This window comes from Lepisma saccharinum, chromosome 14, assembly GCF_977018435.1.
Source record: "Lepisma saccharinum chromosome 14, izLepSacc3.1, whole genome shotgun sequence".
Taxonomy (NCBI): domain Eukaryota; kingdom Metazoa; phylum Arthropoda; class Insecta; order Zygentoma; family Lepismatidae; genus Lepisma; species Lepisma saccharinum.
In genome coordinates, this window is record NC_139242.1 from 13,065,605 (window position 1) to 13,079,104 (window position 13,500).

The window sequence follows — 13,500 nt, forward strand, 5'->3', positions numbered from 1 at the left end:
CGACGTCCCTGGTGACATGTATGTGAAAAATTTAACATTTTTCATTTACACGGACATGGACTAACGGAAATACTACTACTACTGATTTTACCACCACCACCACCACTGATAATATTAATAATTACAGCTATTACCATACTTATTAATGATTTGCTTAGGTGAAGAGCAATGGTGAAGAGGAAAATTAGTCCAAAAAGGGAAATTTTGCCCCTTGGAAAGGGAAATTGCGCCCTCATATTGTGGCAACACTAGGTGTGTTGGAAATAGCCTGTGGTACAAAAGCGTTAGGTGGTTTTGCAAATGGAGGTGATAAACAGTATTATTTAACAAGTTTCCTCAAGATTTTATGCAATTATATCGTGTGTACCACAAAATTACGCATAGATCAAGTTTCCCCAGGTTAATATGCTAACGTATTACTGTGATATATAATTGCTAACTGTGTCTTTCACTCTGTCGCCTTTCACTTTTGTTCTATTTGCATTTTGATATATTTTATTGTTACTTGCTGAATATATATACATATAAAATATTAGTATGGTATCAAAACCATTAAATCGGAAAAGGTAAAAAATTTTCTAACATTACCTACACAGTGTAGAATATTTTGAAGCTGTTGGAGATTGAAACATCCAAATGAATCTATGTAAACAGTTTTACAACAAAGGCAACTATTCGTTTTGCTAAACCTAAACCGCTTTGGGTACAAAAGCAAAGCTTACAGCGATACAAAGCAAAGCAAATCGGTATGAATAAAGTGTTTCACTTTGAATGAGTAATTTGAGTTTATTGTACAATCTAGAACATTTCATTGCATGATGGCAATTTCTGATTGAATCATTTAAATCCAAAACATTGACGTCGTATTTTTAGAGCGTCACTTCTGAAGCATGTATAAAGCTGGGTAACAGTTAGATATAGTGAAAACACATTTCTTCAAATTTACAGGAGAAATGACGGGAAAGTACTTACGGAATTGAGTTTCTGTGGACGTTTGGAAGCTGGGAATAGTGTTCTTTCCATTCGTGCAACTTATTCGGTGGGTAAATAATGTCATTTTCGACATTAATGTATCTCCGTTGCACAATAGCTCATGCCACCATTACCGTCAACTACGTGAATCAAATGTTCAATGCGTTCGAATATGTAACCCCCTGTCAGTGTAGCAACCATGCGGTAGTTTTACCAGATGAGTTCTGATCGGTTTTTTTGTCCAATTTAATTTTCTGGGTAACAGTTCATTATATTGGAGACACATTTCTTCATTTTTACACAAGAAACTACTTATGGAAATGAGTTTCTCTAAGGTTTCTAACGTTCGTCGAGGTATTTATTTTCATCGTGTAATCTATTTGACCGGGAAATCATGTATTTTGCAAGAGAAATATCTCACCGACACATAATTGCCATTGCTTTTCTATGTTAACCGTATGCCCTATACTTTTGATGACATAACCCCTTGTCAGTGTTTTCAATCCCCCTTTTTTTTAACTATGCTTGCCTAACCAAACCTAACCTTATCAGAAATGGTTTGTGGGGCTATCCGTTAGCTAGCCGTGCGTAATGTGCAATTTGCACACGTGACTAACACGATAGTGGGTATTTTTCGGTGAATAAGGTTGGAAACACTGCATACCGACAACAGTAGTCAACCTGTGCCTGCCATATTGTGTGTTACGGAAGCGAAAAAAGGAATAAAAAAAACTACTCTCTATGTGAAAAATTGTGTTTGTTTTCGTGTGAACAGCATAATGGTACCTTGAACTATGTTCTGCAATACACAATTCGTAAGTACGAACCATGAGAAGCACAAAATATCCTATTTTAATGTGTCTCCGATATAACGAACTGTTACCGAAGAATGTTGTAGGAGAATTACTGCTTTGTGCTTTTATTAAAAATTATGAAGGAAAAGTATGGACTAGAGATTGGCTCGAAAAAAATATGGTAATCAATGCATACCGAACAAGCTTTTTAATTAACTCGGGTATGCATTCATACATGAGATTCGCAGGATTCATTCATATTTTTTAAAAAAAATCATACATTTAATTTAATACACTTGCAATAATAAGGATTTCCATTTTTGGCTAATCATGTTTGTCAAGTACACATCACATCACTTTGCATAAATACCTAAATATTAATGAACTGAACACGAATGCACTGCACGTCATCTCTTTCATTTTTTTTTTATCGAGAAACTAACAAAAACAGCCAACACACTGTAACCATAGACAAAAAACTCCCTTTGCAAACTCACAGATTATCTTCACATGGCCAAACTTTGCTCTGATTAGCTGTTCCACAAAATCCAGTGGAGGAAAGCCTGGAGCAATTAGAACATGTCCTATTCCTCCAAAGCAGTCAACCAGGCAGCCATTACATCCGGGCAGGTAGATAGTTTAGCGCCAACTAACTTGATATCCAGTTCCGTGTGATTCGGCCTTAAGTCTTAAGTATATGTTTAAAATAACAGAAATATTGAAGTATATATATACTAAAAAATATTAAGCTAGCCTTCTGTATAAGAGCGTCATGGTTCAAACCTTATTTCCCCACTCCCAGTTAAGTGACCCCATTCTTGTGTGGCAACTTTACCTAATATGCAATTTAGTCAATATACATTTTTCTTGTTCCATGCTATTCATGTTCATGTGACCTTTTTCATTATTAACAATGATTTTAATGACAGGTAAGCTTGAAATAACTCAAACAAGAAATTTCTATATAATTAAATACTTATATACTTGTATAATTGACCCACCGTGAGACAGTTGGCCCACTGCATTAAATCAGAAACTACCAGGATCGCAAATTTATTAATTAACTTAATACATACTCTGTGATGTGTACTTATAAGTATCCATTTTTTACTACTACACACTGGTTTCTGTAAAAATATTAATGAATGTCAAGATTCAAATCTTGACATTGCTGCTTTATTCAGTTTTGTTCAAAATCTCTTGTAATTTCTGAAAATCCTCTATTAAGAACAAAGTTCGTTGACTTAAATGAAGGTTGAAATCATGTGATTGAAATTTCTTTCAGTTTAAAGAAATAATCCATAGATTCCCATACAAAGATAATTCGAAGATCTTAGAATGATTTAGGTAAAAATACAATAACCTTGCAAGCATTCATTGGTGTTTATTATGCCCTGACATTGGGGCCGTTTACCCACTGTACTCCCTCGAGAATTATATTGATTTATTTTAATTCACAGATTTCAATGTTTTAATAAAATTGATTCCAGCTTGCGTAAGACACAAATAATGGAGATATTTGATCGCAAAGTATGACCCACATAGTAAAAACTGTCAACTTGAGTACTTTTGCCACTTTTTTTATAAAAGCTGGTTTTATGCACACTCAATAGCTAAAGAACACGTACAAAAGATTACACCATCAAACTTTGCACTCCTAACTGAACAAAAACTTAAAAAATTGCTATCAACACCAAATCTAACAGTAACAACATTGTAAAATTACAAACACAAATTAGGTTCAGTTAGGTTAGGCAAACATAGAAAATTGAGTTGGAAAAAAAACCGCTCACACGTCATCTTGTAAAACTACCGCGTGGTTGTTACACTAACACTTATTAACCAGAAAATGATTGTTTGTAATCTACAAACCATTCACGGAAGGTTAAGTTAGGCAAACATAGAAAATTAAATTTAAAAAAAAAAAAAATCCCGCTCGCACGTCATCTTGTAAAACTACTGTGTGGTTACTACACTGACAGAGGGTTACGTAATCGAATGCATGGAATATTTGATTCACGTAGTCGACGGTAATGGTGGCACGAGCTATCGTGCAATGGAGATACATGAATGTCGAAAAATACCTTGTTTACAGGCCGAATAACTTGCACGATTCCAAAAAAACACTTTTCCCAGCTTCAGAAAGTCCACAAGAACTAAATTCCGTAAGTACTTTCTCGTCTTTTCTCCTGTAAATTTGAAGAAATGTGTTTCCGCTATATCTAATCATTACCAAATCTAACACTCCTAATGATAATTTCACTTCCATTCTGGTTTCATAAGTTTTCAGTCTTTCATGATTGATTTACTTTACTTTATAACACAGTCAGCCCACAGTCTGACTGCTGTTGTGGAATGCGCTAAGGTACCATTGTAAGGTAATATATGGGTGTACTTTATTAAACAATAACACATTTCTGCAAGCCACAAACCATAGAAAATGTTCATAAACAACATTATCCTCGCAAAGCATGGGAAATATTTCAGTTTCTCAAGGGGTCAAGGGTACCCTGACATTTACTAAAAGGTGAACCTCAGAGCTCATATAATGGAAAATGTAATGGTAAAGTTTTAATCTCCGAGAAACTTATTTCTTCAAATTTACAGGAGAAAGTATTTACCGAACTGACTTTCTGTAGACTTTTCAAAGGTCGTGGAAGTGTTTTTCCCCATCATTTAATTTATTTGGCCGGTAAATCATGTATTTTTCAAGATTAGTGTCTCTCTGATTGATGCACGAAAGCTGTTGCGTCTATGTCCTTCTACTACATGAACCAAATGTTGCGTGCGTTTTATGACATCACATCCAGGCAGTGTTTCTAAACATGCGGTTTTGTCACTGTAAACGTTGCAGAATTTTTTTTTATCTTGAATTTTTCTGATATTGAATAACAATGTTAACTATGTTTGCCTAACCTAACCTTGCCATGAATTGTTCATGGGGTTATTTATGAATGGTGTGTGGGGCTATCCGTGCATGTTTCGTGTGGTTTTCGAACCTGGAAAGAAATACAAAATCAGTAACACGAAAGTAGGTATTTTTCGATGAAGAAGGTTGCAACACTGCATAACCACTGATCATCGACAACGCTATACCGCGTTTGTTACAACCTGTCCCCTTTCCCGCGCTAGGGAGCGCTCGACAGTTTCGGTGCCAATGAGAAACGAGGAAAAAATCGTCTGCTGGGCAGCGAGGAGCGAATGGAAGCCAGAAGAGAGGCGCTTACGTAGACGCTGTTGCGACGTTGCGTATTTTAATTGGCTGCCTGGCTTTGACTTTCCCCAGCACCGAGAAAAGCCAGGGAGCAATTAGCGTGGGAACCGGGACAGGTTGTAACAAATGCGGTATAGTCAAGATTTCTCCTCCATATTGCATGTAACGCAAGCGATAACGAACAAACAAGAATTACTCGATATGTCAAAAATTGGGATGATTTGCGTGAAAAAAGCCAAATGCCACCTTCATGAATCCTCAGCAATGCAGAATATGTATGTACCAATGTGAAAAAGAAGAAAATAAATGAATTTGAGACGTTTCCCGGAGATTAAAACTGTAATAATGTAATATATAAACTAAACTGTAAACACACTAATTTCATATTGCTTCACAACACAATTCTGTTTGTCATAACAAAATATTTTGTGTAGAAATATGTGCAAAAGAGAATGTACCTATTATGTTAAACTGTAAAATGCAGCATTATCGTTAAGCTGTAATTAAACACATCAGCTGATAACAAACTATAATTTACAAGGAAAAAAGGAACAATACTCAGCTACAAAGACTAAAAAAATGTGTTATCATTATAACTCATTCATTGTAAGGTACAGGCAGTATTCTCCAAGAAGCAGCTTTTAAAATACTGAAAAAGGAAATGATTTTCTTAGTTTTATGAGAAGTAAAACAACAATACCTGCTGTTCTCCAAATTAAGCACAAACAACATATTAGTAAATCAAAAATGCATTTTCACTGTTTTGATCTGAATATTTTACATGGAAAATTATTCTGATATTCATTATAACACCCTATAAAGGCTATGTAAAGGAAAGTTATGATCAGAAAACACCTTGACCATTGAAAAGCAAATAGTGTATATGCTTAATTGTACTGCGCTAAATAACACACACAGAGTACCTATATGGATGTTTTCTTTTTTTACAAAATTTCCAACTGTGATTTAAATTTTAAAAAGTCAGATTTAAATAGAAAAATCAAAAGTTGCATTTTAAATAAGAAATGGTTTTTATCCACCCTGATTAAAACACCGCCATAATGTTTTCAGGTTTAGAATGACAATACATAAAATGTTCCAGAAATTCCGTAATTAAAGCAAATAAAGGGGATGGGTTAGCCCATTCAGGTGACAAGTACGAGTAACAGATAAATTTCCCAGTTTAATTTTTATGAGACATCTGGATTTTAAAAATTGCTGATTTGAGAGATTTCACTTTACCTCATTTCTGTATATGTATGACAAGATGAGTACAGGGCATGTGTTTTAACTTTTTCCTTTCTTGCAGCCAGTCATGGTTATAAATTCCCCAAATCGTTCCATTATGCTCTCACCTTCAAAGGAAAGGTGTAGTGATAGGTTCATTCCTTGTCGGGCTGGCAACACATGGCAGACTTCCTTTGCAACAATATCAGTAAGTACCTTTATTGGTGATATCTTTTAAAATCCTCTTCACTATTTGACACCTTTCTGATAACTTTGAGAATGGAGTGCATGATGGCATGATAAAGTGTGATAGAACTATCACGGGATACATTCGTGGCTTAAAAGGAATTTTAACTCAGGTTGCCCAACTTTTCAAAGTTATGTTAACCAGTGTGTCACACATGACACCTATTTATCCTCCCTCTTTGTTTAATTATGTATTGCACACTAAATAGAGTAATACTCCAATTTTAGGTTCCCAGGTTTCATATTTTTGTACATTATATGTGGGCTGTTTGATGATCATTATTTTTTTTTACACACATCATTTCTCACGCTAAAAATTAATTTTGTCATGTTTTTAGCTTAATGTGTAATATACGCATGGTACTAATTTCATTATTTTGACGGTTGTGCACCTGTGACAGCCGTGGATGTTGAGACACGTTCAGTTCTGCCTATGGTAATAATAGATGTAACATGTGACCAACAATATGTTGTGTTGAAATTTTGTAGATTACATTCGAACAAATTGTCTGCATACTATAGGAAGCCTAAGGAGAGAGTGTTCTTTCCTATAGCACAATTCAAAGGTGCTTTAAAATGTTTTAAAGGGGGAGACAATCAATTTTATAGGAAGGTGGACCCATTTCTGTGAAAAGTATGAGTGACTCAAGATAAATATCCCAGTTTAATTTTCATAAAACATCTGGTTTTTAAAATCCACAACAGTCAGTGCTGTTATGAAAGAAAACTTCAACACTACTGCTGTCATTGTGAGAGAAGATCATTGAATAACGTTAAGAGTATATCAGAAATACAGAAAATTTCATTGTGTACCACCTGCACGTTGGTAACATTAAAAATACACTTGAGATGTGTTTGTGCACTGTGGGTTTCGAGATCACGATAATGCACTGCCACACATCACATATATTATTACTGAATATCTTGCGAACAACAATGTGAAGTGTGTTTCTCATCCTCCCTGTAATCTGGAACTAGCCAGATGTGACTTTTTCTTTTCCCCAATTTGAAGAAATGCTTTGGCTGGAGGCATTTTCCATAATCAGAAGCAGTAATGAATGCTTCGGAGGTGATTCTGAAGGATCTATCAAAAAAACAGCTTCCAGTGAGTCTTAATGCTGATACAAGTGCATGGGAACTACTTTGAGAAAGACCATAAAAATCTATAGATGAGTAAAGGTATGTTGTCAAAATAATAATAATAATAAAAGGGTCATTTTTTATTGAACAGCCCTCGTACGTTCAGTCTTCATAGACCCAATAAAGCAGTATGTTATACAATTTTCCTAAATTTTAGGTTTTCTCACATTAGTTTCTTGTAAAACGTAAAAATTGAGGTTCCACTTTATTTCTATGCTTGAGAGACAAAATATTCAGCAACCAGCAATTGCTTGATGATTGGGGAAGAGCATCGATTGATTGATTTAGTTTATTTTACTGTGCATTTCTGCCAATCTTGGCTAATTGTGAAGATGAGGATGAGTGACATGATGAAATTTATGAATAGATACAAAGAATGCCCAGGCTTAGATTGGAACCCGGGATTCCTGGCATCGTAGCATGCTGTGCTAACCATTTCTCCATGGAGGCTTGCGTGGGAGAGCTTCGACCCTTGGGCTAGGCAACACTGTATGGTTAACATTGTTTTCTGCAACCAATGATTCTTGGTCTTTGATTGCCTCCTGTTGAGCACATTACAGGGATACTGCTTGATTTTATATCCACTGTTACAGTACAAAATGTTTTCACTGATGGAAATAACTGAATGTTGAAGTGGGTGGGATCGCTAACTAAAACATTCACTTATGTGCAGTGGCAGCGATTCGGGTGGGAGGGCAACTGCTCTCCCACCTTTTTGCCATTTTTGTCCTCACTATGGCCTCTTGATGATATTGTTCTTGTCTACCAAGGATATAAGCTGTTTTAGACCCCCAGTTTTGGCACCCAATCGCTACTATGGCTTACCTGTAACGGTTCTTGATTGTTTTTGTTTTGAAAGGTGTGGTGCACTCAGTGAATTAATAGTACTGTATTACTTTATACAGTACAGTTTTGATTCACTCATTGTAACTATTTGTAAAATGAATTTGAAAATATTAAAGATTAATTGTAATAGAAATGTCTACTTAAAACCAATTTTAATATAATAAGGCCTTGTTTCCATATTAAAAACACTAAGTTGCTGACCAAGATAGTTTATTAAGATATAAAAAAAAACACGAACAGGTAACAATACCTGTTCAAGTGGGTTTTTTTTATATCTTGATAAACTGCCTTGGTCAGCAACTTAGTGTTTTTAAAACCAATTGAATAATGTTTGTCAAATAGCAACTTGGACAAATTTGCAGCACTACTAAGTGAAGCAAGTGTACCACATGGGTGGATTTCAAAATAACAAATCGTTTGTATGAAGTAAATGTAAGTGACGTTCAAATATGCTTTTGTTTGTGTTAAGAGTATAAAGATGGCTAAATGTTCTACGTCAGATTTGAACTAACAGTTTTATATACTATGACTTTTGTTGTTATGATGTTGTGAAGGAGTGGTATATATGTTGTGCACTTGTATGATATAGTTATTTTATAAATGAGCCTTGGTTATAATTTAATGAATTTTGCTACGGACGTACCTTGGTGTATTAATGCCAAAAGAAATGGGCAACACTTGGCAAAAAGTAGTAATTGATATTGCACGGCTGGCTTGTTGTATGTCATTTGTTGAATGTTTCCTCTTTATTTTAATATTTGTATTATCTGGCCTTTTTTGTACATATGAGTTATGTACAATGTATGCTAGAAGTCATGTGTCAATTTCATAAACATGGAAGATATATTATAGACCTGATGAAATAAAATACTATGTTTCAGGATGGTTCCCGTTCAGGTGTAACAACCAAAAAAGCACGTGACACAGGGGAAGGAGGTCGTGATGGGTTAGTTTATTCATGTTTATTGAAAAATGAACTGCTTGGTGCAGAAATTGAAGATCTCAAAGGCCAGTGTGATGAGAGGAGAAATGTGGCATCAGGCGAAAGAAGAAATCTTTTCCAGGTAAGTAAATTGTATAAAAACTGGTAAATATGTAGGAAAAAGAGGTACTTTAGTATTAGACTAACTACCTGATTTCAGACTGTCTGTTTTCTGGGAAAGTAACCTATCAAATACAGTGTTCCTATTATGTCCATAAGTGTTTCTTATAAGGTGGTCTGTATGATACTAAAGTACTGAAAAGATTTTGCAGTATGAAATGTTACATTGTTTTTGCCGTTAATATTTTGTGTGTAGATAAATATCCTTGCAAGTAAACTTTTTATTTTGATAAAAAAGGCTCTAATCAATTGTCCGATATTGTTCATGTTAACACGTCCACACTTGAAACCATAATAACACGTTCTATGAAATGCACGTCTGCCATGATGAACCCATAGATTTACGAATTCTTCATAGTGTGTAATCAAGAGATTTTTTCATATTGAAAATTTTTACGTAGACTTTTCAAACCCAAGAGGTATATTTATTTCACTCTGGTTCCTATCCATGTCTATCTAGAGATGAAGTGGCGCAAGTTATCACTGCTATTGCACCTCACCAACCACCTGACTACAGGAACTTTAGGAATGTCAAAGGTGGTGTCTGCCTGTAAGTTTCGCAATCTGTGCTACCCTACGGAAGCAAAAATGGAAGATTAACTAACTACAAAGAAACTTGCTTAATAACATTCTGAATTTGATATATTACAGTGAACTACGATTTTACATTTTCACACATTATACATTCAGTTTTGATAATCCCAACATAGCCAAATGTTACAAAATTTTCCCGCATTCTAAGTTTTTTCAGCTTGGTTCCCTGAAAAACGTAAATTCAAGGTTCCACTGTACTTACTTCTGACAGTGCTCTTTTTATGTGGCATCTTAGTGGACCCCCTTAAATAAAAGCATAATGTGTGTGTTTTATTTAATTTTGTGTCAGATAAGGTGATTTCCAAGGATATTACTGTATTTGCCGGCGTATAAGATGTACTGTTTTCTTAAAAATAGGTCTTAAAAACAGTGTGTCTTGTACATCTACACTCAATTTTTTATTTTCCTTCATTCCTGAAAATTTTCTGGTCTGAGTTAGATTATTTCATTCTTGCTTCCTTGTTGTGTGTGACAGAAGATTAAAATTAAAATGTATTATTTCCTAATTAGATTATGTAAGTTATTGGTTGAAAGCAAACCTATACTTGAAAATTAATTATAAATTCAGTGATAAAGCTTTTTCTCAAAAATGTGTACAAATACGTTGGCAAATACGGTATTGATATTCACACATTATCTAGGGTAAAGAATTATATTAAATTAAACTCTGTAATTAATAATTACAAAATTTACTTGCCACTGAGCATCTTGTCACAAGAAATATTTATTTATCAGTAAAAGGTGAAGCAAACAAAATTTAAATTTAATATGGTCTTTGTTTTTTTCTTTTTAAAAAAGCAGGGTGGCTACTCACTGGGAGTTCCTTGAATTCCGAGAATTATGCATGAATTATTGGCTCCAGGAATTATGCGTGAATTTTTCTCCATAGATGTGAAAGATTAAAACTTTATTAATCCAAATCGCATTGAATTTATACATATTTATAAATGTCCTGATGCAAGTTTTCACAGTATAGCTTTCATTCTTATCGAGGAAGGAAAAGAAAGCTGCGTGGAAAATAAAACAGAATTCTATCAATCTGTTTACTTTGTTAGTGTCCTTTGTAGAACAGACTAAAGATTATTGCAAGATAAGATATCTTAAAGTTAGTTTGGTAAATTTGAATTTGAAATTGTGATACAATTAACAATTTTTCGTAGATTAGTCCCGTAACATTTGTGACTTATGTTTGTAGATGAATTTCAAGTCTGAGTATGTGAAATGGCAAATGTAATCTCTGCACCTTAAATTAAATATTTTAAGTATACACTTGTGTGCAAAGAAATAGACCCATCTCACACTTTTGACATAAAATATTTCATTTTTATGTGGTTTCTATGACAATAAATTCTTTATTTCAGTACACACCCACCAAGAGGTCTGGAGTTGACGATGCATCATCTCCTTACTCCTTATCTCCAGTAAGTCCTAAAAGCCAAAAGCTATTACAGTCACCACAGAAAGCTACTAGGAAGATATCAAGGATACCTTTTAAAGTAAGGAATTTCTTTTATTATTATTATTATTATTATTATACATAGATATGTATTGGATGCATACATTATAACTAGTGAAAGCATCCAAGTTCTGATCAAAATAGCTGGTCATTTCTGTCAATAGTTTTTCTTGTATGTAGGCATTGCTTGCATTGTAGAATTATTATCCTGTAGTTTACGGTTATTACAATAAGGATATCAAAAATGAAGAAGAAAGGCTTTTTAATATAGCAAAGAAAATGGCTTTCACACTAACAGAAGAAACTAAATCAAAAAACAAGTCACAAGAAAACTAAAAGGAAAAGAGAAATACAGACAAAGATGAAAAATCTGTTGAAAATAAATTTGTGTGCATTCCATTCCACAAGGGATTCTCACATAAAATTGCCAAAGATTTTAGAAGATTTAATTTCAAAATTGTTTTTAGATCACCAAGAAGTTTGGAATGTACATTTAATGAATTCAAAATGAGAAACTCTCTACCAAATGTGGAAACCACAGGAATATATAATATAAGTTGTTCATGTTCAAAGGATTATGTGGGACAAACAGCAAGGAAAATGGCAATAAGGTGGCATGAACACGATTTGGACATTATAAATCTAAACCAAAAAACAGGTTTGTCAGCTCACATCATCGAAGAGAAGCATTTGATTATAAAGAGAAGGATTTTAAAAAGATTGACGGGAAACATAGAGTTGAATGTCTGGGAAGCTTCGTTCATTGCAGAAGAACACTGGAATAAATTAAATAATGAAAATGGTAACATAGATCCAGTATGGAGTTTTCTTTTTCACAAATGGAGTAAGCCACCATCTTTAAAATTTAATATAACTGAAAACATCAAGAAACTTTGTGAAAACAATGATGACTTTGAATTACCTGATGATATTTGGGATTCACAATTTTAAATTTAAAAAATTATGTGATCAAATTTTTTTTATCTGAAATAAAAATAAAACCGACTGCTTCTTTTCACAGTTAAGTTGCTATATTACAACAATGTAACATTGACAACATCCATTATATAATGGATTCTTTTTGTTTAAAAAAATTACTAACCATTGTTATAACTGTATCTTAGTCAAAATGAAAATAAATGTCTGATGAAGGGAGTGTGTGTTCTCCTGAAACGTCACAGAGAAAAACTGTTTTCTTATGCTTGTAATAACCGTAAACTACAGAAAAATAACATTTCTGACAAATTCAACAGTCTTTGTGTGATTTATAGTTAAATTGTTCTAATAATGAATTGTTCATAATCTGTGACAATACACACTGAAAGCACACTCTCGTGCATTCTCTCCTAGTATTACCCATAAGTAAAGCCACATTATGTTGAATAAAGGATCATGATTCCATACAAAAACTAAACATATTTCAGGATCAAAAGTAGTACATAAAATGGCATTTCGGTGTTAAAATGGTCAATATAATCCTAAATTTGATTTAAAAAACTACTTATTACACTAAATAAGCTTTTCCTTCTAATAGCATATTTTTGTAGTTATCAGAGTATTAAGTTTATTCCTCTAAAGGAGTCTATTTTTTCGTTCTCATTTACAGCAGAATTAATCAATTTTTCATAATTTGCATAACTTGCAGGATAATTCAGACAAAACTTTTGCAAAATTTATTGTTTCTCCATTTGTCAGGCCATCCACTAAATTTTTTAATTTATTATTAAATTATCTATTATTTATCATTTTCATAGTTCACTGTATTAATTTTCTACAAATCTGTAATAGCTGGATATCCAGATTATCCATTGCATCCAAAATGGATATTGGATAATTTGAAATCAGTTTATCCCTATTTTGTTTCCATCCCTAGAAAGAAATGCACCTCACACTTTCAGAAACTTGAAAA

The 13,500-nt window shown here is 33.7% G+C and overlaps 1 protein-coding gene across 2 annotated transcripts in view; it reads left to right on the forward strand.

Moving 5' to 3' along the window:
- Positions 1-262: 262 nt before the first annotated feature.
- fzr (fizzy and cell division cycle 20 related) overlaps positions 263-13,500 on the forward strand; it is a 97,148-nt gene continuing 83,910 nt past the window's right edge. Inside the window, exons 1-4 of one of the 2 annotated variants that reach the window (XM_083134831.1) lie at positions 263-306; positions 6,290-6,415; positions 9,321-9,503; positions 11,497-11,631. In XM_083134831.1, the coding sequence (XP_082990957.1) occupies positions 301-306; positions 6,290-6,415; positions 9,321-9,503; positions 11,497-11,631 (450 nt within the window). In that variant the 5' untranslated portion in view covers positions 263-300. Of the gene's footprint in view, positions 400-6,289; positions 6,416-9,320; positions 9,504-11,496; positions 11,632-13,500 lie in introns of both variants that reach the window. The other variant, XM_083134832.1, reaches the window with a different exon arrangement.